The sequence below is a fragment of the Trichoderma asperellum genome, chromosome 4, assembly GCF_020647865.1.
Source record: "Trichoderma asperellum chromosome 4, complete sequence".
NCBI classification, from domain to species: domain Eukaryota; kingdom Fungi; phylum Ascomycota; class Sordariomycetes; order Hypocreales; family Hypocreaceae; genus Trichoderma; species Trichoderma asperellum.
In genome coordinates, this window is record NC_089418.1 from 1549145 (window position 1) to 1573054 (window position 23910).

At 49.1% G+C, this 23910-nt stretch overlaps 10 protein-coding genes across 10 annotated transcripts; 4 read left to right on the forward strand and 6 right to left on the reverse strand.

The window, feature by feature from the left end:
* Positions 1-285: 285 nt before the first annotated feature.
* TrAFT101_006924 (uncharacterized protein) lies at positions 286-4514 on the forward strand (the record flags this gene model as incomplete). Its single annotated transcript, XM_024906165.2, has 3 exons — positions 286-567; positions 3217-3239; positions 4499-4514. The coding sequence occupies 3 exons, from the start codon at positions 286-288 to the stop codon at positions 4512-4514; spliced, it is 321 nt and encodes a 106-aa protein (XP_024758572.2).
* On the reverse strand, positions 4072-6179 carry TrAFT101_006925 (uncharacterized protein). Its single transcript, XM_024900707.2, has 3 exons — positions 5164-6179; positions 4880-5074; positions 4072-4668 (listed from the first exon to the last, which is right to left on the reverse strand). The coding sequence occupies exons 1-3, from the start codon at positions 5615-5617 to the stop codon at positions 4520-4522; spliced, it is 798 nt and encodes a 265-aa protein (XP_024758574.2). The 5' UTR covers positions 5618-6179; the 3' UTR covers positions 4072-4519.
* Positions 6180-7691: 1512 nt separating this feature from the next.
* On the forward strand, positions 7692-9638 carry TrAFT101_006926 (uncharacterized protein; the record flags this gene model as incomplete). Its single annotated transcript, XM_024900701.1, has 2 exons — positions 7692-7800; positions 7855-9638. 2 exons carry the CDS (start codon positions 7692-7694, stop codon positions 9636-9638), a joined length of 1893 nt encoding a protein of 630 aa, XP_024758575.1.
* Positions 9639-9955: 317 nt separating this feature from the next.
* On the reverse strand, positions 9956-10564 carry TrAFT101_006927 (uncharacterized protein). Its single transcript, XM_024905385.2, has 2 exons — positions 10253-10564; positions 9956-10178 (listed from the first exon to the last, which is right to left on the reverse strand). The coding sequence occupies exons 1-2, from the start codon at positions 10433-10435 to the stop codon at positions 10110-10112; spliced, it is 252 nt and encodes an 83-aa protein (XP_024758576.1). The 5' UTR covers positions 10436-10564; the 3' UTR covers positions 9956-10109.
* Positions 10565-11153: 589 nt separating this feature from the next.
* TrAFT101_006928 (uncharacterized protein) lies at positions 11154-12757 on the reverse strand. The gene is made up of 2 exons (XM_024910064.2): positions 11821-12757; positions 11154-11709 (listed from the first exon to the last, which is right to left on the reverse strand). Exons 1-2 carry the CDS (start codon positions 12320-12322, stop codon positions 11381-11383), a joined length of 831 nt encoding a protein of 276 aa, XP_024758577.1. The 5' UTR covers positions 12323-12757; the 3' UTR covers positions 11154-11380.
* Positions 12758-13301: 544 nt separating this feature from the next.
* Positions 13302-16833, forward strand: TrAFT101_006929 (uncharacterized protein). Its single transcript, XM_024906900.2, has 3 exons — positions 13302-13810; positions 13867-14338; positions 14427-16833. Exons 1-3 carry the CDS (start codon positions 13319-13321, stop codon positions 15230-15232), a joined length of 1770 nt encoding a protein of 589 aa, XP_024758578.2. The 5' UTR covers positions 13302-13318; the 3' UTR covers positions 15233-16833.
* TrAFT101_006930 (uncharacterized protein) lies at positions 15269-17933 on the reverse strand. The gene is made up of 2 exons (XM_024900615.2): positions 16364-17933; positions 15269-16292 (listed from the first exon to the last, which is right to left on the reverse strand). The coding sequence occupies exons 1-2, from the start codon at positions 17214-17216 to the stop codon at positions 15532-15534; spliced, it is 1614 nt and encodes a 537-aa protein (XP_024758579.1). The 5' UTR covers positions 17217-17933; the 3' UTR covers positions 15269-15531.
* A 30-nt stretch (positions 17934-17963) lies between these two features.
* On the reverse strand, positions 17964-18297 carry TrAFT101_006931 (uncharacterized protein; the record flags this gene model as incomplete). The annotated part of the gene is made up of 2 exons (XM_066127914.1): positions 17964-18067; positions 18213-18297. 2 exons carry the CDS (start codon positions 18295-18297, stop codon positions 17964-17966), a joined length of 189 nt encoding a protein of 62 aa, XP_065984027.1.
* Positions 18298-20651: 2354 nt separating this feature from the next.
* Positions 20652-22043, reverse strand: TrAFT101_006932 (uncharacterized protein). Its single transcript, XM_024910702.2, has 4 exons — positions 21875-22043; positions 21616-21778; positions 21303-21536; positions 20652-21222 (listed from the first exon to the last, which is right to left on the reverse strand). The coding sequence occupies exons 1-4, from the start codon at positions 21923-21925 to the stop codon at positions 20888-20890; spliced, it is 783 nt and encodes a 260-aa protein (XP_024758582.2). The 5' UTR covers positions 21926-22043; the 3' UTR covers positions 20652-20887.
* A 1121-nt stretch (positions 22044-23164) lies between these two features.
* Positions 23165-23909, forward strand: TrAFT101_006933 (uncharacterized protein). The gene is made up of 3 exons (XM_024905386.2): positions 23165-23293; positions 23391-23501; positions 23600-23909. Exons 1-3 carry the CDS (start codon positions 23228-23230, stop codon positions 23753-23755), a joined length of 333 nt encoding a protein of 110 aa, XP_024758583.1. The 5' UTR covers positions 23165-23227; the 3' UTR covers positions 23756-23909.
* The last annotated feature ends 1 nt before the right edge of the window (position 23910 follows it).

Sequence of the window (23910 nt, forward strand, 5' to 3'; positions counted from 1 at the left end):
GCAACAATGCAAGCAGAAGACAAGAAAGCAGAGCAAATGAAAAAGTTCCTTGCTTGGCGGACACATGCGGCCATGGGTGCCGCTTTCGGTGGTAAGTTTTGCGAGAAGCAAACATCCCATGCCAGAGCAAAGCATACGATGCACACACCACCGACCCCAATTGCCCGCGAAGAATAGGCATATGCAAACCGTAACTCTAAATGAACGAGGCGTGACCCTTTTAGACCGGTCCCTGGTTTTCATCCCCTTTCTCTGTTCGGCGCTCTGGCCTGGACGCCACTCCGCATGTCTCGCTTCACGTCGCTGCGCAGAGCCGAGTTGGCTTCCGCTTCTCTAATTCCCAGGCAGGATGACGGCAACCCCCTTGGAAGATTGCGGACTTTGCTGGTTGGCGATGGTCGACGTTGGCTCTGCCGCTGCAACCGCAGCTACTGCCAATGCTCCGTGCCTAGCATCCGCGCAAAGGCGCTGGAGATCGAGATGCCCACGAATGAGTGGCTGCCGTCGGCCCAGATCCCTGGCTGGAGCCCGGAGGTTGTGCTGCAGCATGCAAATAGTACGTTTGCTGTAGGAATCTCCCTTCCCGCCCCAATCCTCCCGCGGCGACAGCTATTCCGGAAGCAGATTTCCGTACATATCGACGCCTCGGCAAATCCTACACTGCGACCTCCAAATCGCCCGCATATGCGCTGCCATGCCATGCAATGCGTTGTCGTCCGCATATCGTCCACGCGAGCATGCGGGCCCCTTGCTGGGCAAAACCAATGGGCAAGGCGGGATGCCGGTGCTAAAGCGGGTTTTTCCCCAGTATCCCGCCCATCTAGCGGGATGGGAATTAAAACGGGCTAGCCATCTCAAAGCACCCGACACCCTTGTCTATGATTTTTTTTTTCTTTTCTGGTTTGTTTGTTTGTTTGCTCCTCCTCCTTCTTCTCTTCCTCCACCTCCACCCCCAATATTCATGCGCACGCACTTGCATCTACCTGTCGGCCTCTCTTGCCGCATCAATGCAAAAACAACGCAGTGCAACTCTGGCTCTTTCTCCAAAAGGGCTCGAGCGACGCTGCTAGGCCTAGACGCAGCAGTAGCTTTGCTGCCTGCCGCCTTAGTTCGCACACGCTGCAAAATAGAGTTTGATTGGGAAATTGCGCATGAACATATAAGCGCCGTGCCAATTGGAAAGAAGCAGCTTCTGGCTTGGGCTATTGATTGGCTGGCAGGCACGGCAAGGCCAGGGAAAGCATGCTGAACAAATGAAACACGTGAAATCAAAGGACGAGCAGGCCAAAAAGCAAAACAAAAGCAAAACACGGCAATCCTGCCATCCCAATCCCAAATTCCCGCCATCCCATGCCCGTTGCAGAACAAGACCCCCCCCCCAACAAGCCCAATGAGGGCCTAGCACAAAAACCGCCCGCTCAGACATCTTTCGGCTCCACTCCGCCGAACAGATTCCCTGAAAACTCTATTTAATGGGCTTTCCAGGGGGAGGGAACCCACTCTTTTCTCTGGCGCGCCATCAACGTGGCTCCAGTTACGCAATGAGCGTGGGACCATTGCTGAGCTTTAACTTCCGTTGTTTTTGTCCTTTTGCTTGTATGTATCTGGGATGACATACACGCTGCCCTGGGCAAGCCTAGCTCGACTTCCCGGCCACGGCCTCGAAAAAGGGCGAGCCAAGCGAACACACGCTTTGCTTTTCCTTTGTTAGCTACATGCATGTACGTTTGTTGGTCCCTTCGTCTTCGTTTTGGCCCCCAGTTCACTCCCCCTCCCAATGGATAACCGCCGGAAGGCTGCATCCGTGGACAATCTTGTTTTCTTTTCTTTCTTTTCTTTTTTTTTGCCCGGGCCTATTGCCGGCGTCTTTGTCATCCCCTACGGGAGATTAGAAGCTATATTCCCTAAGAATGATGAGGAAATAAAAGCCTCATTTCGTTGGCATGTGCAATGAGAAGACAGCAGGGCGCCTAGCCTCCGCAGCGATCTGTGCGAGCCGTCAGAACAACGTGGCTTGTGGGCTCAATCAACCACATACGCAAGACAGCATGTCACTCTTTGTGGTTTTCAATGTTTATTGGGGGGAAAGCAAGTACCTATCAGTCATGATTTGCTCCATAGTCACAGATATCGGCGAGTCCTCGCACTGCCAGCTCCATTTGGCCTGAATAATTCGGCCAGGAGTTCTGGGAAAGGCAAAAGAACTTTTCTGGGCCTGCCGTTAGAGTTATGGCGCCACCCTACTGGGCCTCTGTGTCAAACTCGTCCTTCTTTCTCTCTTTTTTCTCCATTTTCGTTTTAGAAACACGCAGGCCATCGATCGTAATCCACTGTGCTACCCGTCTTTGCCGGACTGGGTCTATGGGATACCTGGCAGAACTCCGTGTATCCCCGCGAAAAGCAATGTAAACTTGCACGACTCATGTCTTGAGATTTGACTTTGTTCTAGAAGACTTCTCCCTCAGCTTTGCTTTTCCACTATTGCCTTTTATTACGGGCCGTTTATTCCTTGGAGGAAAACGCCTTGGCCCCCCTTTTTCTGCCTAACCCATCACTTCATTTTTTTTTCCTGATTACTATACGTTACAGCGCATCTCATGAAGTTGCACGGAGTTAAGGATAGGAAGGCGGGGGGTTTGCTGTGACTGTCAAGCACGACTCTGAAACTGGGAAAAAGGGTCATTTCTTAGCAAGTTGGGGGCACGAAAGGAGGCGTTTCTCTTTTCTACCCCAGCCTACGGAGTAGAGGAGACGACTAAGAAACAAGAGCAGGAATAAAGAAGGCTGAAGGCGTCTGATTCTTGTTTCACTTTCTGCCAGGTTAATTTCTTTTCCCTGCACACCCTCTCAGCCCAACTAGATTAGCACTCAGGATAAAGACATCTGATTGATGTATGTATATACACGTACATCGGTCTCATACGACCGAGTGCATTTCGCAAGTCGCATTTCGCACTTCATATGGGGTTGTTACGAAACTGACATGACATGGGCTTGTTTTTGCGCACTCGGCCCGAGAGTTTTTGTTCTCAAAAATTTTAACGCTCTGCAGTATTCGCATTTTATTCCCTGCAAGGCGGGTCGGCGTTTGTCAGAAAGGGCAGATTCACGGTTTACCCCTTTTGGATGAGAGTGACGGATCCCTCCATTACAAAGAAACGGAACCCCCGTGTAGAAGACGTCGTCGTACCTGTTACCACTGCATTGAAAGAGTAGCTAGAGAGACAAACGGAGGCAGCGTCAGAGTATCCGCCCCCTGTGGCCAAACATCTTCCAAATTGGCCACGTCTGATTGACCCATCTTGCTTGTATCACTCCCTTCATTGACGTTTCGATTGAACCATCTTTACGTGGGCCTTTCTGGTTCGTCCTAGCATTTCCACAGCGCGTGACCCAAGTCTCTGGGATAGAGAAGATGGGTTTCACTTCACTCCCTCCCTCTTCTCCAACACTCTCCCTCTCTGCCCCCTTGTGAGGGTTGCATGATACGTCATGAAGCCACAATCAAGCCCCCCCCCCCAAAGAATGAACTTTCTCAGTGACAGACAGCAATTTAACTGGTCTTGGTTAGTTTCCCGCGCCAGCAAGAGAGAAAAATAATGGCGCTAAAAAGGTCAACTGTGGCTGTCGTCTGTTCTTGTTCGGGGTTTTCCAGAGTTTAATCTTGGATAATTCATCGGCTTTACTCTTCCTGTTTTGGCCTGCGACTTTTTTTTTCATCTCTCTCTCTCTCTCTCTTACTCACTCCCTCACTTAGCAAACCAGTCGTCTTTGTTTGGTTTCGGCTTTTATCCGTTGGGAACTACACTACTGCAGCTTTCATCTTGCTTGGTTTGACGCTACGGACTTTTTTTTTTGTCCTTTTGGGTGTTGGAGTTGGGAGTTGGGCTGCCTTTTTTTTTTTTTCTCCTCGGGGACCAAGACAAGATGGGAGATACGAGGGAAGCCGCAATAGCCGTTTTGATGGAGTAAGCTCCCCCGGGTTGTTTTCGTAGTTTGACGCATAGTCTTGCCCTGTTCAGAACTTTTGACGGTGAAAGTGCCGCCTTGGATTGGCGAGAGAGACACACATACAAGCGGAGCTAGGTTTGGAGTTTCTTGCGTATGTGTTTCCAACGGGGGGGCCACCTCGAGGGATCAATGCGTTGTCTTTTCTAATCGTCTCCTTTTTTTTTTCATGCAGCTTGTAATGCTGCGAGCTTTGTAATTCGCGGCTTGGGAGTGTCTCTGCGCCTTCTCTATTCTAGTCTATTTGCCAGCGCGCGCACGCCATCATTAAACAATAACACAAAAAAAAAAAACATACAACGAAACAAAAGATCCTGTATATACTACACCTGTCAATGTCATCCCGTACGTTGATTCTGTACGCCCGGTCAAGGCACTGCATGCATCCTCCCAAACGGAATGGACAATAATGTTACAAGAAAATTTTTTTCACACGCTGCCACGGATTAAACCGTGCTTACATGCATATCCCGCAATGGATTTATCCTAGGCTTCGCCAGGGTTAGATATTTCATGGTCGTGGGGTCCTTTTTCCAATATCCCAGCCCCAGCCTCGAAGCACCTTCACTACCTTGGGCGTTACCGCCGCGGTTAACGGTACTCGGAGGAAGATGAAGCTCTTGTGGATAGCATATGCGAGCGCTAGCTGCGTTGCCAGGCCTGGGGGAAAGGATGTTAGTCTCTCTCCCTTGACTGTCCCAAGTTATAGTAACACCCTGCTCGGTAACTGTCCGTGGATGCCATATGCGGAAACAGACAAGACTGTTTCCCCCCTTTCATGACGTGGAGCTGTCTAAGACATTTCGACGAAATGAGAGAGCCATATCGGGAAGGGTACCAAAAGGGGACGAAAGGTTTCGTTCAAACTCACTGGCTTCTTCTTTGTTGCGTTCCTGCGCATGCTCAACGCCCCAGCCTGCCATTTCCACACTTTCGCTGATGTCGTTGCTGCCTAGATGGCTTTTCTCTTCGTTTTTGAGAGAGTGTCTCCATTCATTCCACTTCATCCGAACTGATTCCGGGATGACCTTTGCGACAGCCGATACAACATAATGCTCGAGTTGGCCTGAATCCCATCCATTCTCACGTTAACCTCCCATCGTAAAACTTACAACCGATAACACAAAAAAAAGTGTGAGAGCAAAGCGAACGTACCTATCCTTTCTGTTCCGACCAACCTCACGAAGAGGAAGCAGAACGGGAAATCCAGCACACTGAGCGCAAAGTAGACGCCTACGGCCGACCACCCATACTCTCTGGAGAGCTTCTTGAATCTCTCCCTAATCGATAGACTCTTCTTGGCCCCCTGCGCAGTATTGCGCCTCCACGCCGAGAATACAAAGTTCCGCTTCGGTGTTCCTCTCGCGAAGCTGTCAGCTATCCTGGCAGTTGGTCGCATTGGAGCGCCGTGGCGCATCGCTCCTCCCAAGGGTTGAAATGACTGTAGTCTCCTCCATGATGTGTTGCCGACGCTGTTGCCACTCTGAGACTTTGTCACCGGTTGTGACGAGAATAGCCTTGTCCAGACGTCCTTCAGCGTGCCGTTTTGTACCGGCGCGGCCTTGGCCTGCCGAAAAGGCATTCTCGATTGAAGCGCCGCTCGGATCATTGCGTATATTGCTGCTGCGCCTGTATGCAAGTCCTCCCTTGAAAATCCTCCGCCTCTTCTTTAATACGTAAATCCTATAAAAAAAAAAAGTTTCGGGTTGGTTCGCAGGCAAGTAAACAAAACGGAGTGGCGGTATTCCCGGCGAAGCTCGGTGATGGAGATAGCGGAGCTTCGGAGCTCTGAGAGTCCGCGTTGAGGCAAGCAATTGGAATCCCACGTAGCGCGAGAAGGGATTGCCGTAGAATCGCGTAGACGTATCGACGACGATACAGAAGTTGTAACCTGAAAAAGAGCGTAGACGCTGAAAAGGTAAAGAGAAAATTTAGTTCGCAAAGCGCCCCTTCGGCCAACCTAAAGAGAGGGAAAAAAAAAATTGGTGGTTTGATATGCTAGGCCTGGTGGGGTGACCCAATGCCAATGCAGATAGATAGTCTGTGAGCTGGAATTTGTGTTGTGTTTTACTTTTTTTTTTTGTTTTCTATTTTTGCTGTCAGGATCGGCCAGGTCGTATTGTCCGATTTTTTTCGTATGGTTTTTTTTTTATTTTGACTTTTTTTTCTTCTCTTCAGCTGCTAGTTCACGATGATGTAAAAACGGCTCTCGCCGGTCCCGGCTCGTGTATATTGAGCAAGGATGAGAGGCGCTAGCAGGGCTGATGATGCGTATCACGTGCTGAGCGATGCAACGACGCTGGCTGTATAAGGGATTCGGTCCAACTTTGAGCGGGATATTGGCTGATGGGGGAGGTTGAGATAGGATTTAATGTTGGAAACTATTTTTTGAAAGATATTTGATACAATACTAGTTTAGGAAGGCTAATATACCAGTGTTATGGCGACACCTCGAGCTAAATTGCTTGACTTGAACGTAGTGACACTCGTAGCAAAGCTATCCATTTATTTCCTATACTGGGAATATTGCGTGGAAAGGTAAGAATAACGCTTTCTAGGCAGAACAACTCATCATAGATTTTTAGAGGGTTTTCTTCCAGCTATTTTGATTTGTTATCGCATTCTTGGTTAAGTGATTTACGCATGTGTGTATCAAGCTCCAAAGTCGTGTGTCCTGGCGCTTCGATCTATCTTCTCGTGCCAAGGATGCTTTTGGCGATATATGCTTGCAGCATATAATATCTACCATCAATGGTTTTGTAATCTGTAAAACTTATCAAACTATGTGCTCAATATTACGTGCTACGCTGCCTATGATGTTGGATCTACTTGGACTATCTTGCACTCAGTAATGCCTGGAAATCCAGTACCAGCTTCCTCGTCGACGAGAATCACTCTTCTTGATATAAACAAGTTAATTTATTTTAGAAACTGTGTAAATGCCTTCTGTTTCCTTTCTTCATCGGCTGCGTCTGTACATGCAGTCATTCAGTGACGCACTGCTAGCTGTTCCTTCCACTCCTCTGAACATCTGTTCAACAGCTGCCAAGTCCCATGCCAGCAGGCCAGTTGCTCCCTAAAAGCTTCTACCCAGTAACTCTGCCAGGCTTCGTGCCATAAGGGTGCCTAAATTTATTTATTTTTCTACCGACATCGGCACCTGTTCTTTACTTCTTCTGTTCTTCTTCTTCCTCCTCCTCCTCCTCCCCCTCCTCCTCTCCAACAGCCATCCCCAGTCGCCTGGCACTTTTCCCTTCTCCGGGTTGCACTTGGCTTCATCCGCTCCGCAAGAAAGACTGGACTTCGCTTACTGCTTGCCTTTGGGATATGAAATCCCCCAGCTTCCTCGCCGATCATCCAGACCATATGTATGATCCTGGCGGCCAACTTTAGGACTCCTTGGGGCTGCTTCCTTGTTGCGAAGTTGGCTTCATGAAGTGTCCTTTGCCATCCAAATTTCACCTGGTGTCCTGGTAAATTTTGGCTGCGCATCACGCCATTCTCCATATTGTTCCCCTTCCACTCGTTTAACTGACCGACTGCAATTCACTCGTTTTGACACTTGTCGTTCCTTTCGTCACTCATTTTTCCTTTGTCTCTGTCTTTTTATGCATCTCTGCCTTTTATTCACTTGCTTATTCACCCCTTTTCTTGTTTTTCTCGTTTTATTCGCGGCCGTTGAAATGACACCTCCAATCCGTACTTATGGAAAGAAGAGAAGTGCGATTGGTCCCTTGGGTTCACGCAGTCGACCCAAGACTTCGACTGATCTGTCGCCAGCTAAGAAATCAGGTGAGTTGCTTTGGTTTACCGAGCACAGGTAAGAATCAGAGCTAACTATGTCAGATCCTCCTTCGCCGTCTGTAAACGCCTGCTGCGAGACCATGACGCAAACTACTCAGAGTCAAGATAATAGCCAGCCAACCAGCATCGAGAGAATTGCAAGTGCTTTACTCGACGACAGCAGTTCAGAGCTGCCAGAAGAAGAGGCCATACAACAAACGGAGAAAGACCTTCTGGACGCTTCAACTTCTACTCCTCCGGTTCTTGAGGACATTACGTCAGAAGTTGGAGAACAACGCATCTGCTCTCATTCACCAACTTCATCCAAAGATAGGGCATCTAGCAGCAGTCGAGGCTATCGACCCGGCGCTCCGCGAATTCAGAAACCTTCCCCCAACAACAGATTTGCGAAGTCTTCCAGGCCACGACGAAGCTCAACTTCGTCTCCTAAACGAAAAGACTGCAGTTTGATCCGACCCCTGACGAGCCCCTTGAGAAACTCGGCTAGCCGTTCCTCATATATCATCGTGAAAGACTCAGAGGCAATTTGCCTTCTTCCGCACAACGTTATGGATGGAGCTCCGAGAATCCTCCTTCAAGGCGAGATGGCCGATGAGAAGTGTGCGATGGTAACCAATCCCGATGATATTCAGGAAAAGATATGTGCCATGTTGGCGGCCACAGATGCTCTGAAGCCGTCGTCTTCTCAGCCACGCAAGTCACCTATTTCCAAGATGTCTCGTATGACTCCCTCGCGAATGTTGGCCAAGGTATCAAGTGCATGGGACCGGTTGCAGGTCAAGTCGTCTAGTTCGGGATCCAAACCGCGTTCCAAGCTCACGAAGCAGCCAATTCAGGAAGATATTGATGGTCCTTTAACTTCACATCCTGTGTTTTCCTCTCCCGTCATACGCAGGACACCTCTGATTGATGCTATTGAAATTCGTCTCAACGAGGGTGACAACCTCAACAGAAAGAAGGTCCAGCAAATGGTGGGTGGCTGCGTGCCTCGCAAACCTGTCGCCAATGACGGAAAGGCTCTCAGGAGTGGCCGATCCATAGATGACCCTTTTGCCGAACCTGCTCTGCTACACAGCCCAAAGATGATTGAAAATCATGCGAATCTGAAGGTTATGATTGGATCCAACAGAACTTCTCTGCTCATCATTGATCCATTCGAGGCTGAGAGGGGATTTGACAGTAACCTCGAAGACGGGATTTTGAGCTCTTCCCCGGTCTGCGCATCAACGCCTCGGATTCATCTTCATCGAGTTCAAACGCCTACGATGGATGATAGCCTCGATGAACAATGCTCGAAGCTGCCGACTCAGACGAGCCTAGAGAAAATGACGACAGACTTGACGACTGTATATCAATCCCAAGAAGTTGTGTCGCTCAAGAAAACTCCAAGCCAAAGTGGGCATATGCGGCCTCTGCCAAATACTGACCGCGTCAAGGTTGGATTGATGCGAGACAAGCCTTCTTTGGATGCATGCGCCACAAAGTGGACAAAGAAACACCCATCCCCTAGCAAGCGAGATTTGGAAGAGCTTGAAATAGCTTTTCGATGCTATAGCGAGCTCAAGAAGCGTGGAATAGGCGAAGAAGCAGATGAGCTTGCCGCGCACTATTCACCCTCTTCCCGATATTTATCCCCTAGGGACACGAACAGAATGATGGTAGTCCGTGAAGAGGGCACAAAGCCTGTGTCTGCCTGGGCAGATCAATCCCCTGCCAGAGCTCAAGCACGGCGCCCAATTGACGACCTGAGAGGCCATCACATTCGTCTTGCCCCCCCTTATCGGCCGATGATTCCACAGTCTGACGAGACTGACGAGCTGTTATAAACCTTCTGTGAGACCGGAAACTTCCAGGGGTTTTGAAAGTCACACTGGAATCATAAAGCTCATTTGTACGTGGGAATAGAGCTGAAACAACATAAAAAGAGAAAAGGAAAAAAAAACGGATTGAGACGAAGGTAATCAAGAGCTACAGTTGACCTGATTAGGCCATGGAGTTTCCGGGAGGTTTTCTACACATAAGCTCGTCTGGACATTGTGCACTTAAAATGGTGCTGACACGCGAGACACATCTACAGTTTGGCTTTGACAGAGTATAATACACGGGACGTTTTAAGAAGAAAAGATGGTCGGCAGGAATTTGATGCAGGCAGAGATATCAAAGTAATTATTCAATAGATATTATTAATCCAAAGGTAGTATTTAAGAAAAAAATTGATTGTAAGATGTGTTGCAAATATCATCATATCATCATGTATGGGTATCATCATTCGGTGCCATCACACCTGCTGCAAGCCTCTACCAAAAGCGTCTAGAGCGGTGCGATCCACGTCCATCTGTGCCTCGCATTCTGCGAGTTCCGGCAGCCTGTATTTCACATGATTAGCCATTTGACCTTTTTTTTTTTTTTTTTTTGATTTTTTGATTGACTATTGTATTACCTTTACTCCAGGACGGTGAGTCAGGCTTCCCTTTAGCCTTGTAAGTGCGCCGCTGACTTTGTCCTTGAGAGTCGGTTTGCGCTGGTGATGCACGCGGGGAGCGCGGCGAGAGAAGATGCTGCGGCGATAGGGCCGCGAGGTGGTTGTGGTTGTTGTGTGGTGGTGGCGACGGGTCAACGGCATTTTGGATGGTTTATGGTATCTTTTGGTATAGGATGGATTTATTATTTGTATTTTGTTTTAATTTCCTTGGTGGAATGTAGATGTGTGATGTAAGCGTTGTATTGTATATGGGATACGATATGTAAGATTGGAGGAAAAGCATCTAGGAAGGGGGGTGAAAGAGGCAGATTTATATACTTTTACTTTTATTTCTTAATGAATGATTTTTAGGTTGGGTGATGTAAGTTGAAGGGGATACGATCGATACCCTGCATGACAATGGGATGGGAGGAAGCGACGATCAAACGTAATGGATAGGAGCTGCAAATGCAAGAAACAGGGCAGATCTAGCCTTGTACGATGGAGACTTTGCGTGTTGCATTGGCCTGTATAAGCTGCTGGCTGCTATTCGCGGGTTTTGTGGTTGTGGGCAACGGTGATCTAATTTAGGTGTGCTCAAGGCCCGTCATTTTACGTCACTTTGCAACAAGCTTGTTTTGGAGGCTCAATCAGAGCGCAAGGGGTGGGTTAGTGGGCGTTGGACCCTGTGGCTGGTAACGTCATTTGTGGCTGTTGGTGTGGCTGGCGGTGCGTCACTGGAGGGGTGGGAAATCGAGATTCAAGCGATGCTTTTTTGGTGTCATTGAACTTGATGATTCTTTGTTGTTCGCTTTATTTCGTTTGTTTTATTATTAACGTCAATTTTTTTTTTAATTATTTCTTTGTATGCATATTGCAAAAGTAAAAATTTCTTTTTTGGGTCTAGCTCTATAGCTGTTCTAGATAGAATCAGATGTCTAGGTTCGTGTGAATCATGATTGAGTCCAACAAGTCCCTCTTAAACTGTATCCTAGGTATCCAGCGTCTATTATGGTATCACGAAGAGCAACAGTAACAACAACAACAGCAGCAGCAATGCATAAGACAACAACAACAACAACAACAAGACCATTTTCCTCCCCCAAACTAGGAGCGAATGTTCTTCTTCACAGTGTTGAGGTCCTCCTCCGACAGCCCCAGCTCCTTGGTGACGTAGCCGTCCCAGCCGCCATAGCGCTCCGTAATGCCTTGGACAAACGCGCTCCAGTACTGCGGCCGCAGCTCGACGAGGTTGTAGAAGCCGGGCGTCTCCATGTCGGTGGTGCCGACGCTCTCCTGGGCAAAGTGGATGAGCTTGTCGCGGGCTACTTCGGTGCCGATGCGGGAGAGCATGTAGTCGCGGACGGCGTCGTCGGTGGCCGTGCCGGCGAGGTGGTGGAGCAGACCGGCGAGAACGCCAGTACGATCGCGGCCGGCTGGTCGTTGTGATTTTTTGTACATGTTAGTTGACTGTATCGCTACGCCAGATGGATGGGAATAACCATGTATAGAAATATAACTATACATGTATCATTGGCTGCCCTCACCTGTGCAGTGGAAGAGGAACGGCTCGGCGGGCGTGTCCCGGATGTGCTCGAGCACGGCCTTGTACGTCGGCGCATAGCTCAGCGCGACGGCCATGTACTGGTCCCTCCAGGCGTCGCTGCCGTCGCCCTTTGCGAACTCGGCCAGGCTCGGCGTCTGGTAGTCTCTCGCGGCGGCCCGCCACACGTTGTCGACGCCAGCAATCTCCGGGTCGGGCCCGCGCGCCACCTCGTCGGGCTTGCGCAGGTCGAAGATGCGGCGCACGTTGGCCGCGATCCAGGCCAGGGCGTCGGGGTCCTGGCTGGCGTACTGCAGGGTGCCGCAGCGGAAGATGCGGCCGGCGGGGATGTTGCTGCCGGGCACGGCGCCGATGTCGCGGGCGTTGATGAGCGACTTGGACGGCACGAAGGGCGCCGCGGAGAGGATGGGGAAGAGCGTCTCGGGCGGGATGGGGTCGGTGACGCGGGTCTTGACGAGGGCGTCGAGCTCGGCGGTGGAAGGCATGGCGGCGATTTGTGCGGCTTTGATCAAGGGGGGGTCTTGTGAGATATCTCTTGTCTTTTTTTCTTCTTTTTTTTCTCAGAAGTGGTTGTGGGACAGGAAAACGAAGGATAAAGAGAAAGAGGGCACAAAGGGTCCGAGGCTGACGCTTTTTGATGACCCGCCCCCCCCGAAGTGCCGTTACGACGACAAACGGAAAGTGATGAGAGCTGACGAATCCCTGGCTCCGCTTGCTCGTGAAGTTTACTTGTTTTTTTTCTCTCCTTGTCACTCTACTGATGATTCAGCGCCAGTCTCTTATACAAAGTACAAACACGTGCTAATATACAAACGTAGAGCTTCACTTTGAACATGCCAATGACAGAATGAATTGCACAGCAGCCAGCCCCCCCAACTTATCGGCCAAACATTAACATTATCCACCGAGTTTCAAGAGCATTGAAAGGGCGGGGTTTCTTCAACGGCTTTCGCTCCCTCTGCCCCTCCTTTATTCCATTTTTGCCCTTCTTCAACCCCGCCATTTTCAATCCCGCTTTCCAACTAGCGCCCGCATGGCTGGCCAGTTCCTGATTCAAACGCAAAGCAGCCTATGAGAAGCAACCGATTCGTTCTTAGCAAATTAAAATTGGACCAGTGAAACCCCAAAAACTATAATCTTTCATTCTAATCAATAGATAAGGATAAGGATATTGAAAGCATTGGACAGGACCAAAAAAAAAAGGGAAAACTTGACGCAAAAGGCGCACTATCAGCATTTACAGGAACCACTTTTCGTGCCCTGTCATGTAAATCTAATGTCAAGACAGTTTTTTTTTTTTTTTTGCCTTCATCTAAATCCTCCTTGCATCAAGCATGGCCAAACATGGCAAAGTGAATCAGATCATATATATATATATACGCCCAATCTCCTGGAGTAGTATAAATCTTTGCTTTTCTCTTTGATCTGATTCACTGCTGCCGCTGCTGTGATTAGAAGAGAAGCAAAAAAAAAAAAAAAAAATGGCTCCATCGCCGCTCGTACGCTGGGGCTCCCTCATCTCGGCCATTGTCGCCGTCGTTCTGGCTTATTCGTACCAGCAGCAGCACCCGTTTCTTTTCGCCGACGTCGGCCATGCCCTCCCCGTGTACTGCTACAGCAGCGTCAGGACACATGACGGCCAGCAGCCATCGGCGGACTGCTTCTCGGTCCAGGACGGGGCCTTTGCCGGCGTCTGGGCCCGGGACAGCGACCAGGCGCCGCTTGGAGTGAAAGAGGCCCATGTCACCGTCTCGGACGGGCATGTCATCCCGGGGCTGTGGGACGGCCATGGCCATCTGCTGCAGTACGGCGAGTTTCTTCACTCGGTGGATCTCTTTGGGTCGCAGTCGCTGGACGAGGTGAGGCATCGGATCAAGGCGTATCTTGCTGCAAACCCGGAGGCGGGCACCGAGAAACATTGGCTTCGGGGCGTGGGATGGGACCAATCTGCGTTTGGGAGAATGCCTACAGCTGTAAGTTGTCCATGACTCTTGTAGAACTTATGTCTCTTAATCATCGAACTCTCTAGGACGACATTGAGCAAGACGATCAGCTCAAGGGCATCTTCATGATGCTCGACAGAATCGACGTCCACTGCGCCTGGGTCTCCCAGTCAGTCCTCAACCTCCTCCCAGACGAAATCCCCAACGTCCCCGGAGGTGAGATCATCCGCGATCCCGGCCCCGGCGTCTTCTGTGACAACGCCATGGACATGATCATGGATCTGTGGCCGAAGCCCGGCGCTCAGCAAAAAACCCAGGCCGTCCTCTCCGCCATGAGAGAGCTCAACAAGGTCGGCTTGGTGGGCATGCACGACGCCGGCGTGACTGCAGAAAACGCCAGGCTGTACTCGGAACTGGCCTCTTCGTCTCCGGACTGGACGGTTCGGGTCTACGGCATGTTGGAGTGTGCAAAGAGAAACACCTTTTGCCCCGAGGACGCCCCCGTGATGTCTCACCAAGACGCCAAATTCACACTGAGGAGCGTCAAACTGTTTGCCGGTAAGCTGACTTGAACGGCAAAAGAACACACAAACTTATTATATAAAAAACATCTCATGCTAATTTACTTTTCTATCCCAACTTCAAGACGGAGCCCTAGGAAGCTGGGGAAGCGCCATGCTCGAGCCCTACACCGACCACCCCTGGACCTCCGGCTCCCTCCTCATCAACGCCTCCGCCCTCACCCAAGTCACAAAGTCCTGGGCCAGCAAAGGCTTCCAAGTCAACATCCACGCCATCGGCGATCTCGCCAACCGCAACGCCATCGACGCCTTCCAAGCGGCCCTCGAGCAGCAATGCGGACGAGACGGGGACCACCACCACCTCGCCGAGTGCCAGTCCAGACACCGCTTCCGCATCGAGCACTCCCAGATCATCCATCCCGACGACCAGAAACGCATCCACGCAATGGGCATCATCCCCTCCATCCAGCCCACGCACGCAACCTCCGACATGAAGTACGCCGAGCAGAGACTCGGTCCTGAGCGCACCCGCAGCGAGGCCTATCGCATGAAATCTCTCCTCGACACCAACCCTGTCCTTGGCAGTGATTTCCCCGTCGAGCCGCCCAACCCGTTCCAAGGAATCTACGCAGCCGTGACGAGGAAAAGTCCACACACTGGACTCGGACCAGACCCGGAAACCCCTTCTAAGGGATGGCACACAGAAGAGGCTCTCAGCTTGGATGAAGCTCTTCTGGGGTTCACGCGAAATGTTGCCTACGGAGCCTTCTTGGAGCATAGCGCAGGCATCATCAGGAGAGGCTCGTTTGCGGACTGGGTTGTGCTTGATGAGCCGCTGGAAGACATGAACGTCGAGAAGATTAGGACCCTCAAAGTAAGGGAGACCTGGGTGGGGGGCAGAAGGGTGTATTCACGGGATGAAGAAGCTTAACTGCCAAAGAATGCATCGGCTTTTTCTTCATTTCATGTCCTTGTATATCTAACAAAATGGTGCATTTATACGGATTAGAAACTATTGACGCTCAAACGGCTACATATACAGGCAATATGGATTCGAGAATTTAGATTTTGATTTTGCCCATAACGACCAAAAGAGAGAAAGAGAAAAGATTGAAAGAGAGAAAACAAACACCGCTATAAAACGCCATCTAAGTTGCCAATCCTTAGTTCATGCATACTAATCAAAGAAGCCGTTTTCCCCCTTCGGTAAATATCCGCATCTTCCGCCTCTCATGCCTTGACAATCACCTTGCTCTCAAACCATTTGGCGAATTTGACTGTGGGGATGTCAACTGCCCTCCAAAACACATCTGCCCACCACACCACGGTTGGGATACAGAAGCACGCTCCCAGGACGAATCCAGCATTATACCAGTATCCTTCCACTCCGGTCAGGCCGTATGCCCACTTCTCGAAATGGTAGCCAACAACGTGCATGGCAGGTCCGTGCATGAGGTAAAGGGCGTATGAGATCTTGCCAAAGTATTGGACCACTGGCAAGTTGAAGAAGCGCTGCCATCGAGGCGAGTGGCTTGCCGCAATGATGAAAATGACTGCGCCCGTCGATTGCCAGTAGCGGTATCTTTCCTCCTTCCACCACTTTGGAATGAGGGATGAGAGCCATATCCATCCAGGAGTTATTTCACCTCGGCCATCCGGCTGGCACATCAAGTACAAGCCAAGAATGCTGAAGAGAGCCCAGAAAATTGGCCAAAGCTTAGCCTTGGTTGTCCGTGACTTTTCGTCAACTGGTAGGGCCGGATTGGGTGTTGGAACATGCGCACCACGAATGTGATCGTTCTCGGCAATGAGCATGCCGCAAAAGAACAGCACCAGTTCCCACCGGCTATTGCGGTATGAAATCCACATGACCAAAGCAACCGTGAGCCAGCGGACAGACGTGCGTAGGCGGGCCGTGCCGATGATGGTGAGAAAGAGGTAAAGCGAGCATCGAAACTCAACGGGAATAGTCCACAAATGAACATCGTAAGCTAAGTAATAGAAGCGTGTTAGTGCCCATCTTGCGATTGTATATGGCAATTGACGACTAGCCATGACTTACAAGTACTTCCGCCGAATTTATCCCAGCTAAACACCTGAATAAACCTAAACATGTGCAAGAGCCAGTCCTTGTACTGAGCAAAGGCGTGCTCCATGCGAGCCGGATGAGGCTCTACAATATTTTTCATATACTTTTTATCGTTGGCAAAGCCACGAGTCCACTCGTATGCGCCGATTCGCAAGAGGCAAATGATCATAAAGGTCGAGATGGCCGTGGGTACATACAAACGGATGCCGCGTCGAAAGATTAAGGAGCTCATGGTATTGGAAAAGTCGGGCCAGGCTCCATTTCGGATCAATTTGATCGGCCGGTATGATAACGCATATCCAGAAATGACAAAGAAGACGCAGACAGCTGGAGGTCCCTGGTACCAGAGACGAAGGAATGGCAGCTTGAGGATATGGTAGTTGGTCTCACCGCAGCCCCATCCCTCGGCAATAGTGAATGCTTGGTAAAAGTAATGACAAAAGTACACGACTAACGCTGCCAGACCACGCATACCGTCTAGATAAGCCGTCGGAGCAAGCTTGGCCGGACATATCTGCTCTCGAGCATGGCGGCCTTGCAAAAAACTGGGTATCAGGAAAGTAAGAAAGCGAACGACGAGAATTCGCCACGGGGTCGATTGAATATATCCAAATGGTGCCTTGAGGGTATCGGCAGAAGGGCTAAGAATACCAAGTTGAAAACGACTGTCGATATGGGATGGAGCGGTGGCGATACCGGCGCCAGTTACGGTGCCCGAGCTACTTTCACTACTATCAGTTGCAGCATCTGAGGCCCGTCGCTCATCCAGCAAGCCCATCTTCTCTTCTTTTGACAGTGAATAATTGGATGAACTGCGTTCGTTCATTGCTCAGCAATGAAGGCAACCAGAGCCTTTTGCTCTTTGTGCGTGATGAAGCAAGGAAGTAAACCCAAGAGGGGATCAAGTTGGCGGAAATTCAGAGACGCTGGATCTGGAGAGAATGAGTGGTTGATGGAGCGAGTCGTGCGATCTTTCCTCGACTCATTAATTCGTACGTGTATACTCGTACAAGATTGTAGAACGAAGGTACACCGAAAGGCAAACAGAAAAAAAAACAGAGTCAACAAAAGGAAAGACGGCGACCGGTGGGAGAAGTAAGGCAAGCGGCTATGCAGGAAGAGAGAGGGGATTCAATCTCTCTGTTTGCCGTCGATTTCTCCCATAGAATGGACGAGAAGGAGAGATGGACAAAGCAGGATGGAGATGGAAAGAAAGAAAGAAAGAAAGAAAGAAAGACAGGACGGGACAGGAAAGGAGAAAGAAGAAGCGAAGATGCTGCAGCACAGATGAGAAATGAGAAGACTGAATGATAACGACAGAAAGGGGAAAGATCCGTACTGGGCTCCAGAGCAAATGAGCATCTTTTCCTGTAGATCCGTGTGAGGTACGCCTTCCACACGCTGGTTTCGGATTTCCACAATTATGTCAAGCTTACAGCAATAGCTGAGGCATGGGCACCCCAGTTTCCACCTTCCACAGTAGGCCGGTGGTGGATGGAGAAGGGGCATGGGAAGGACCAAAGGAAGGTTTCTACCAAGGCAGGGAAAGTGGCAGGAACCTACGAGATAGTCGTCACCGGCGTCGAGGAAGCGGCCGTCGATCGCCATTAGGCGCAAAGTTACGTTTAAATCTTATGTCCGCCAGGGCCGTGTCCGTGCATGCCGCCATCTCTGGATCTACAAGATGATATTAAAGATAAGGTAGGTAGAGAAGAAAAAAAAATACATATAGTTATGTACAAACGAGACAAAAGAGCTAGGGAGCATTGGGGGTGATGCCAAAATGCAAACCACACAAAGACATCGAGGAGGTACAACTTACCATCGTACTGCATCGTGTGATGGCTTGTTCTCTGGGTGGCATCCGAAAAGGGTCCAAGCGAGAAATCAAGATCTACGCCTCGCATCTTTGCCAAGACGGATTCCTTGCCGCCAGTGGGCTTGAGCAGTGCAGCACAGCGTCATTGTCCCACCGTTGGCACAGAGCGGGTAGTATAACCGCTTCCCCTCCATTCCATCGCCATGTTCAAACTCCAACTCGTAGCCAGCGCTGTCTCAGCTCACCGATGCAATACCCGGACTGCCTCATCTGCACATTGGCAACGCCCAAAAATTGGGGAGGTGAGTGGGTGGTGGCGCCAGAGCAATTACTGCTTGTAGCATCAATGCTGGCTCTCCACCCAGCCGGCCTATATGGCGAAGATCTGTGCTCCACGGAGCTCTGCTCGTGTTTTCGCCGCGCTATTCCCTTCCTAAATGGAAACCTTGGAACAAACATCCTGGACTGAGGGAGCTGGAGCCTCCAGAGACGGTTGCCATTGGTTCCCCCTTTTCGCCGTTCGCTACTGTACTTTCTTAATGCCAGACCGCTCGCCAGGCAGTGCGGCGAGTCTCCGGCACGGCATCTCTGTTGCAGCCTCTCACCGAGAAGCAGCAAATGCTCTGTTCGACATGCACCCAAACTGTAAAACATCCATTCTTCCGCTACTCCATCCACGCCGCTGGGCCAAAAAGCTTGTTTGGTCAACCTGGCCGGATCCGAATATAGCTGCCGGACTCCTGCAATGATTGGCTCACGGGCATGCGCTAGCGAGAACCTCTCCATGGCCTCACACCCTGCCACCGGCACTAACAAACTCCCCCGTTACACTCCCCCATAGACGCGCTGCCAGCACGCTTGAAGCTGCTGTCCCTGGGAAAAACCCCTGGACCCACGGCCGATCGCGTTGGCCAACCCCTTCACGTCGACGAGCCAACAGTCCGTCGTCTGACTTAAACGCCGGCTGATTACGGCTTTCTCCGTACAGTATCGTCTTACTGTATCTAGTCGGCGCAACATTTTATTCCCATATTTGACCTGTCTACTACCTACTATCTATACAAATCTCTATCCCTATATTTGGTACTTGGGTACACGTCTTATGCTGCATCATCATCTTTCTCAGCCTGTCGCTGTGACGTGATGGATTGAGCTGACTGTGAAGAAGGTTCTGTTGCCGAATGAAGGAGCTTGGAGCAGCAGGCGCTTGAACATATCGGCGTCCACTTATCCCAGCTACCAACCTCATACTGAATGGTTAACCTAGTAGGCACTAACTCACCCGTATAAATATAGTAAGGGATATTTCATCTGGGGGAGGGAAACAGACTAGAGACGCAACTAACCCAAGGCTGTCGACAATAACGCATTGTAAGCATCGTTACAAGTAAGCGTGGAGATGTAATCAAAATCTTGTAGAAACCAATCAAGGACTTCATGCATACGCCACATACATAAAGTGTCTAAGTGATGTTCGAGTCCAGGGTCACAACAACACTATATGGTTGGCACCCAGTATATAAACCGCAATTCTCTTAAGTCGAGTACTAAGAAGCAAAAAAGAAATATATATATATATATATATTCATTCAACGAGTGGCAGCTCTTATAAATGCGAAGAAAAACAATAAACACCCACAATCTCACACATTTCCCAATCATTCTCAGTCCTCTGAAGCCCCCTAGCTGTACTCATCAAACACAGCCGACCCCAGTTAACAAGACTATTTCAGCAGCCTCACCGGCATCTATCGCCAGTGGCAGCCCCAGTCATAAGCGCCGCCTCCCTAGGGGTCCGCGTAGGCAGCATTGCCATACGTCTGAGAGCAGTATGACGTCCACGTTGATGGACTTGGTGTTGTCGCTGGCATCGACGCAGTTCCAGTTATTGGCACACCGCTCCCATTAAGCTTGGCCGTCTATCCACCGCCGTACTGCTAGCTGCAGTCTTGCTCCATGTCGACGCTATTGGTCTAAGTGCGGGCAGCAACCGGCATGGCCAGAAGGGTAGCAGCGCAAGCGGCGACTCCCAAGACGTTGAAGTTGGCAAACATCACGATGAACTTTGAGTGATTTGCTATGCGCGGGGGTTAGCAATGATAGTGGTTGAGAGTAAAGTTTGAGCAAATGATTAGAGAGCCTCTTACTTGGTAGATGGTGATATTGTCAAGTGAGCAAATCTGTATATGAGATGGACATGATATAAATAATTGACTGATGATGAGAACAAAAAAAAAAAAACACTATTCGAATTCATAGACTTCTCACAGCACTTTATATTATGAACGGTTGACCAATATAAATTTAAACGAAAAAAAAAAAAAAAAAAAAAAAAAAAGAAGAAGAATAAAGAATAAAGAATAAAAGGAAACCACCAAGTAGACATCGTGACTCTCGCGCTACACATCACCATTTTTTATTTTATTTCTTATTTTGAGAATCGTCGCGTACTACGGGATGAGTTGCTGGATTGTTTGCCACCTCCTTGGCTCCCAATTCGTGAACACTTCGCAAAAGCCCTTTGGCTTGAATAACACAGATGGGTTAAATTACGATACTATGCAAATCTCTCTCTCTTCTTTGCAATTAAAATAATACCTATATATAAATCATAAGCAATCCGTCTTGCAAACGACGTCAAGCATCTCTCACATTTTTCAGACCATCCTATACCCATCTTACAGCTCAGCCCGTACCAAAAGTCCCGAGTTCTCCTCACTATCATACTTCCCAGCATCAATGCCTCTCTGCACCGCCGGTCTCGCCTCTATCCTTTCAATCCACCGTAGAAGATGGGGAAACTTTGGCCGCATCTCATCCTCTGAGAAGCCTAGGGAGCGGTAACCGCGAACATGGGGCCAAGTGCCCATATCAGCTATCGTGTACTTGCCGATACCGTCACCAGCTAGATATTCGCGAGGCGTTGCGGAACTTGCCCGATGCTGTCCGCTGAGATGAGCTTCGAGCACGGAATATATGCGGAGCATGGCCTTTTGGAAGTATTCTGCCGCATCTACAAGTCACCATTTTTCAGCATGAGGCCCTTTGTAGATACCAATACATGGATCTACCTAGAAAGGTAGCAAGGCTTACATGGTATAGGCTCTTTGACTCCCTTGATAAAATGTCTACCGTGTCCTTGCACTGGAGCAGACGAGTGCCAGAAGAACAGCCACTGTATTACTTGGCTTCGCTCGGATGCAGAAATAAATCCAAATACATTGCTCTGGTCGTAGTTTTCCTGAAGGTACGTGAGGATTGCTTGGCTCTCCATGATGGAGATGGCTGATGCTGTCTGGGAGCTATCCAGAAGGACTGGAATCCTGCCTATAAAACAGGGTTAAAACCTTGTGGGCTCTCTTGAAATTTTGTATTAGGAGTTAAGAAAGGTTGTGTGGAATGCTACCATTTGGATTCAGACGAAGAAACCAACCCTTCTTCTGCTCATCTGTCTCGAGGTCGATTAGGTGTGTAGCCCATGAAGTTCCGTAAACGTCATGGAGCTCTTCCAAGAGAATCTGCACTTTTTTGCCATTTGGTGTGTTCTCTGTTAGAAGCTGAAGAGCGTGCTAGGCGAGCAACAAAATGTCAATTTAGCATTTAAACAAAAATGAGCGTAGCTTCAAGAGGGTAAATCGCGTAAGAACGTCTTCGTAGAAGCTCACCTTGGACTCTTTCAGTTGGATGGGAGTATCTGCAGTATATTCGACTTCCATGTTTTACTAGAATCTATTCTTTAATATGGAATAGGCGTTTATAAGCGTGATGTTTTAAATCATGGAGAGAGGGGACAAGCGTCATGTTTCATGAGAATCATGGCATGCAAAAGTATCTGGTTCACGATTAGTGCAGTTTTTGACTCATTCGGCGAATCCTTCCAAGGACCCTCCCCCGCGTTGGTATAAGTGCCGTCCGCACGACTGAATTCTCGGCAATTACCGTACATATACATGGGTACGAAGTACTTTGCTGCGCAGCTACGTGTAATATAAATTGTTGCCTCTTTTGGCGATGCTCCGCTTAGTGGTAGGCCGTATGCACGATGCGCGATCTTAGCTGCTATGATTGGCACGAGGGGGTTTCGCGCAGTACATGCTAGGTAGTCAACTAATTAGACGTATGGGTAAATTACGAGATTCTGGAAGACAGGCAATTTTCTTTGGACTACAAGTAATTGTACGAATAGTATTTACAAATCTTATATACGTACATTTCGCAAACTCAGCAACAGACAGGTTAGGCAGAGTGCCATGAGCGAATGAAATGGATAGGATATAGAGGTAGCTAATGTATCATTTCAAGACCTAAGCGGATATTTAGTCTCTTCCACCTCACAAAAACGGTCTACTCCAGTGTTGGTATTAGTTTAGCAACTAGCAATTTCAGAATTGTTTTTGATAAACTTTAGGCCCGCCAGTAGCTGTTATTTAGTCCAAGCAGTAGTTGACTACCTATTAGAGATGATTTGAACTAAGACTCTTTTGCCAGTTATCGGCAGTGATAAAGAGCTCGTAGCCGTGTTGAGCTGCTTGGAAATCCTGTCAGTCTATATAGTAAAACAAAACTCAAATTGTCTCATATTCTAGCCCCAACTATTGTGCAGACGCTGCCGCATATACAGACTGATGAGCGAATATAGGTACACCCCAGCACTCTCCAAACCTCGGAAGGTTTCATAAAAGCAACAGCCGCTCTCTCTATAAGCCTCGGCAACCCTCTTTTCCGCCCCAAAATCCCAAGGAGCATATGCAAGCAAAATGTTCTGGGTAAATACACCGAGGAGCAAGTGGAGACTTTTCTAATAGTAATTATAGGGGGATAGGTTTCGAGATCCGCATCACCGCTATTCACCTACTTAGCGTGTGTAGCATGAGTCGAGAGCCGAACAAGCTCTCCGCTTTGCATTTTGGTATATATAGACATACATATGTAGTAGTATTAAAAAAGGCTTCTAGTTATCACAGAATCCGTCTATTTTTATTATTTGCTATACATATTTCACAGTACTATCCACCAACATGAGTATCACTCACCTTATTCTCGTCGCTTTCAAGCCCGATGCCGACGCCGAGGCCGTCAAAAAGGTTCGCAAATGGAAAAACTACCACTAGCGCCAGCTCTGGAGGAAATATTCTTGATAGTTATAGCAAGATCAAATGCTAATTGAGAAACCCTCCGTAGGTCTGCTCAGGCGTGCTGGCTCTCAAGGACAACTGCCTCACCGCAGACACCAAAACTCCCTACATCAAGTCTATAACTGGTGGAATCAACAGCTCTCCCGAAGGATTCACTGTGCGTCTTCAAATCTCCGTAAACAAAGTAGCATGGAAACATGATAGAGAGAGAGACAGAAAGAGAAAGCTAACAACTCAACTCAATTGCATCTAAAGAATGGCTATACTTACGGCTTTGTTGTCGAGTTCAACTCTGCCGAGGATAGAGACTACTACGTTAAGCAGGACGCTGCTCACCGAAGCTTGGTAGACGGCGCGCTTCCCTATATCCAGCAACTTTGCATTGTGGATTACACGCCCGGCGTATTCTAGGTTTATGCGAGATTATCGATAGAATCATAAATGTGCTAAATTCCTAACACAAGAGAAACTGTCGCTTCCAATCAAATGCTATAACTGATTACGAAAATATGCACTTGTATCGTTGAAATACAACATCACGTTTCTTCCAATAGAGACACAGTCAG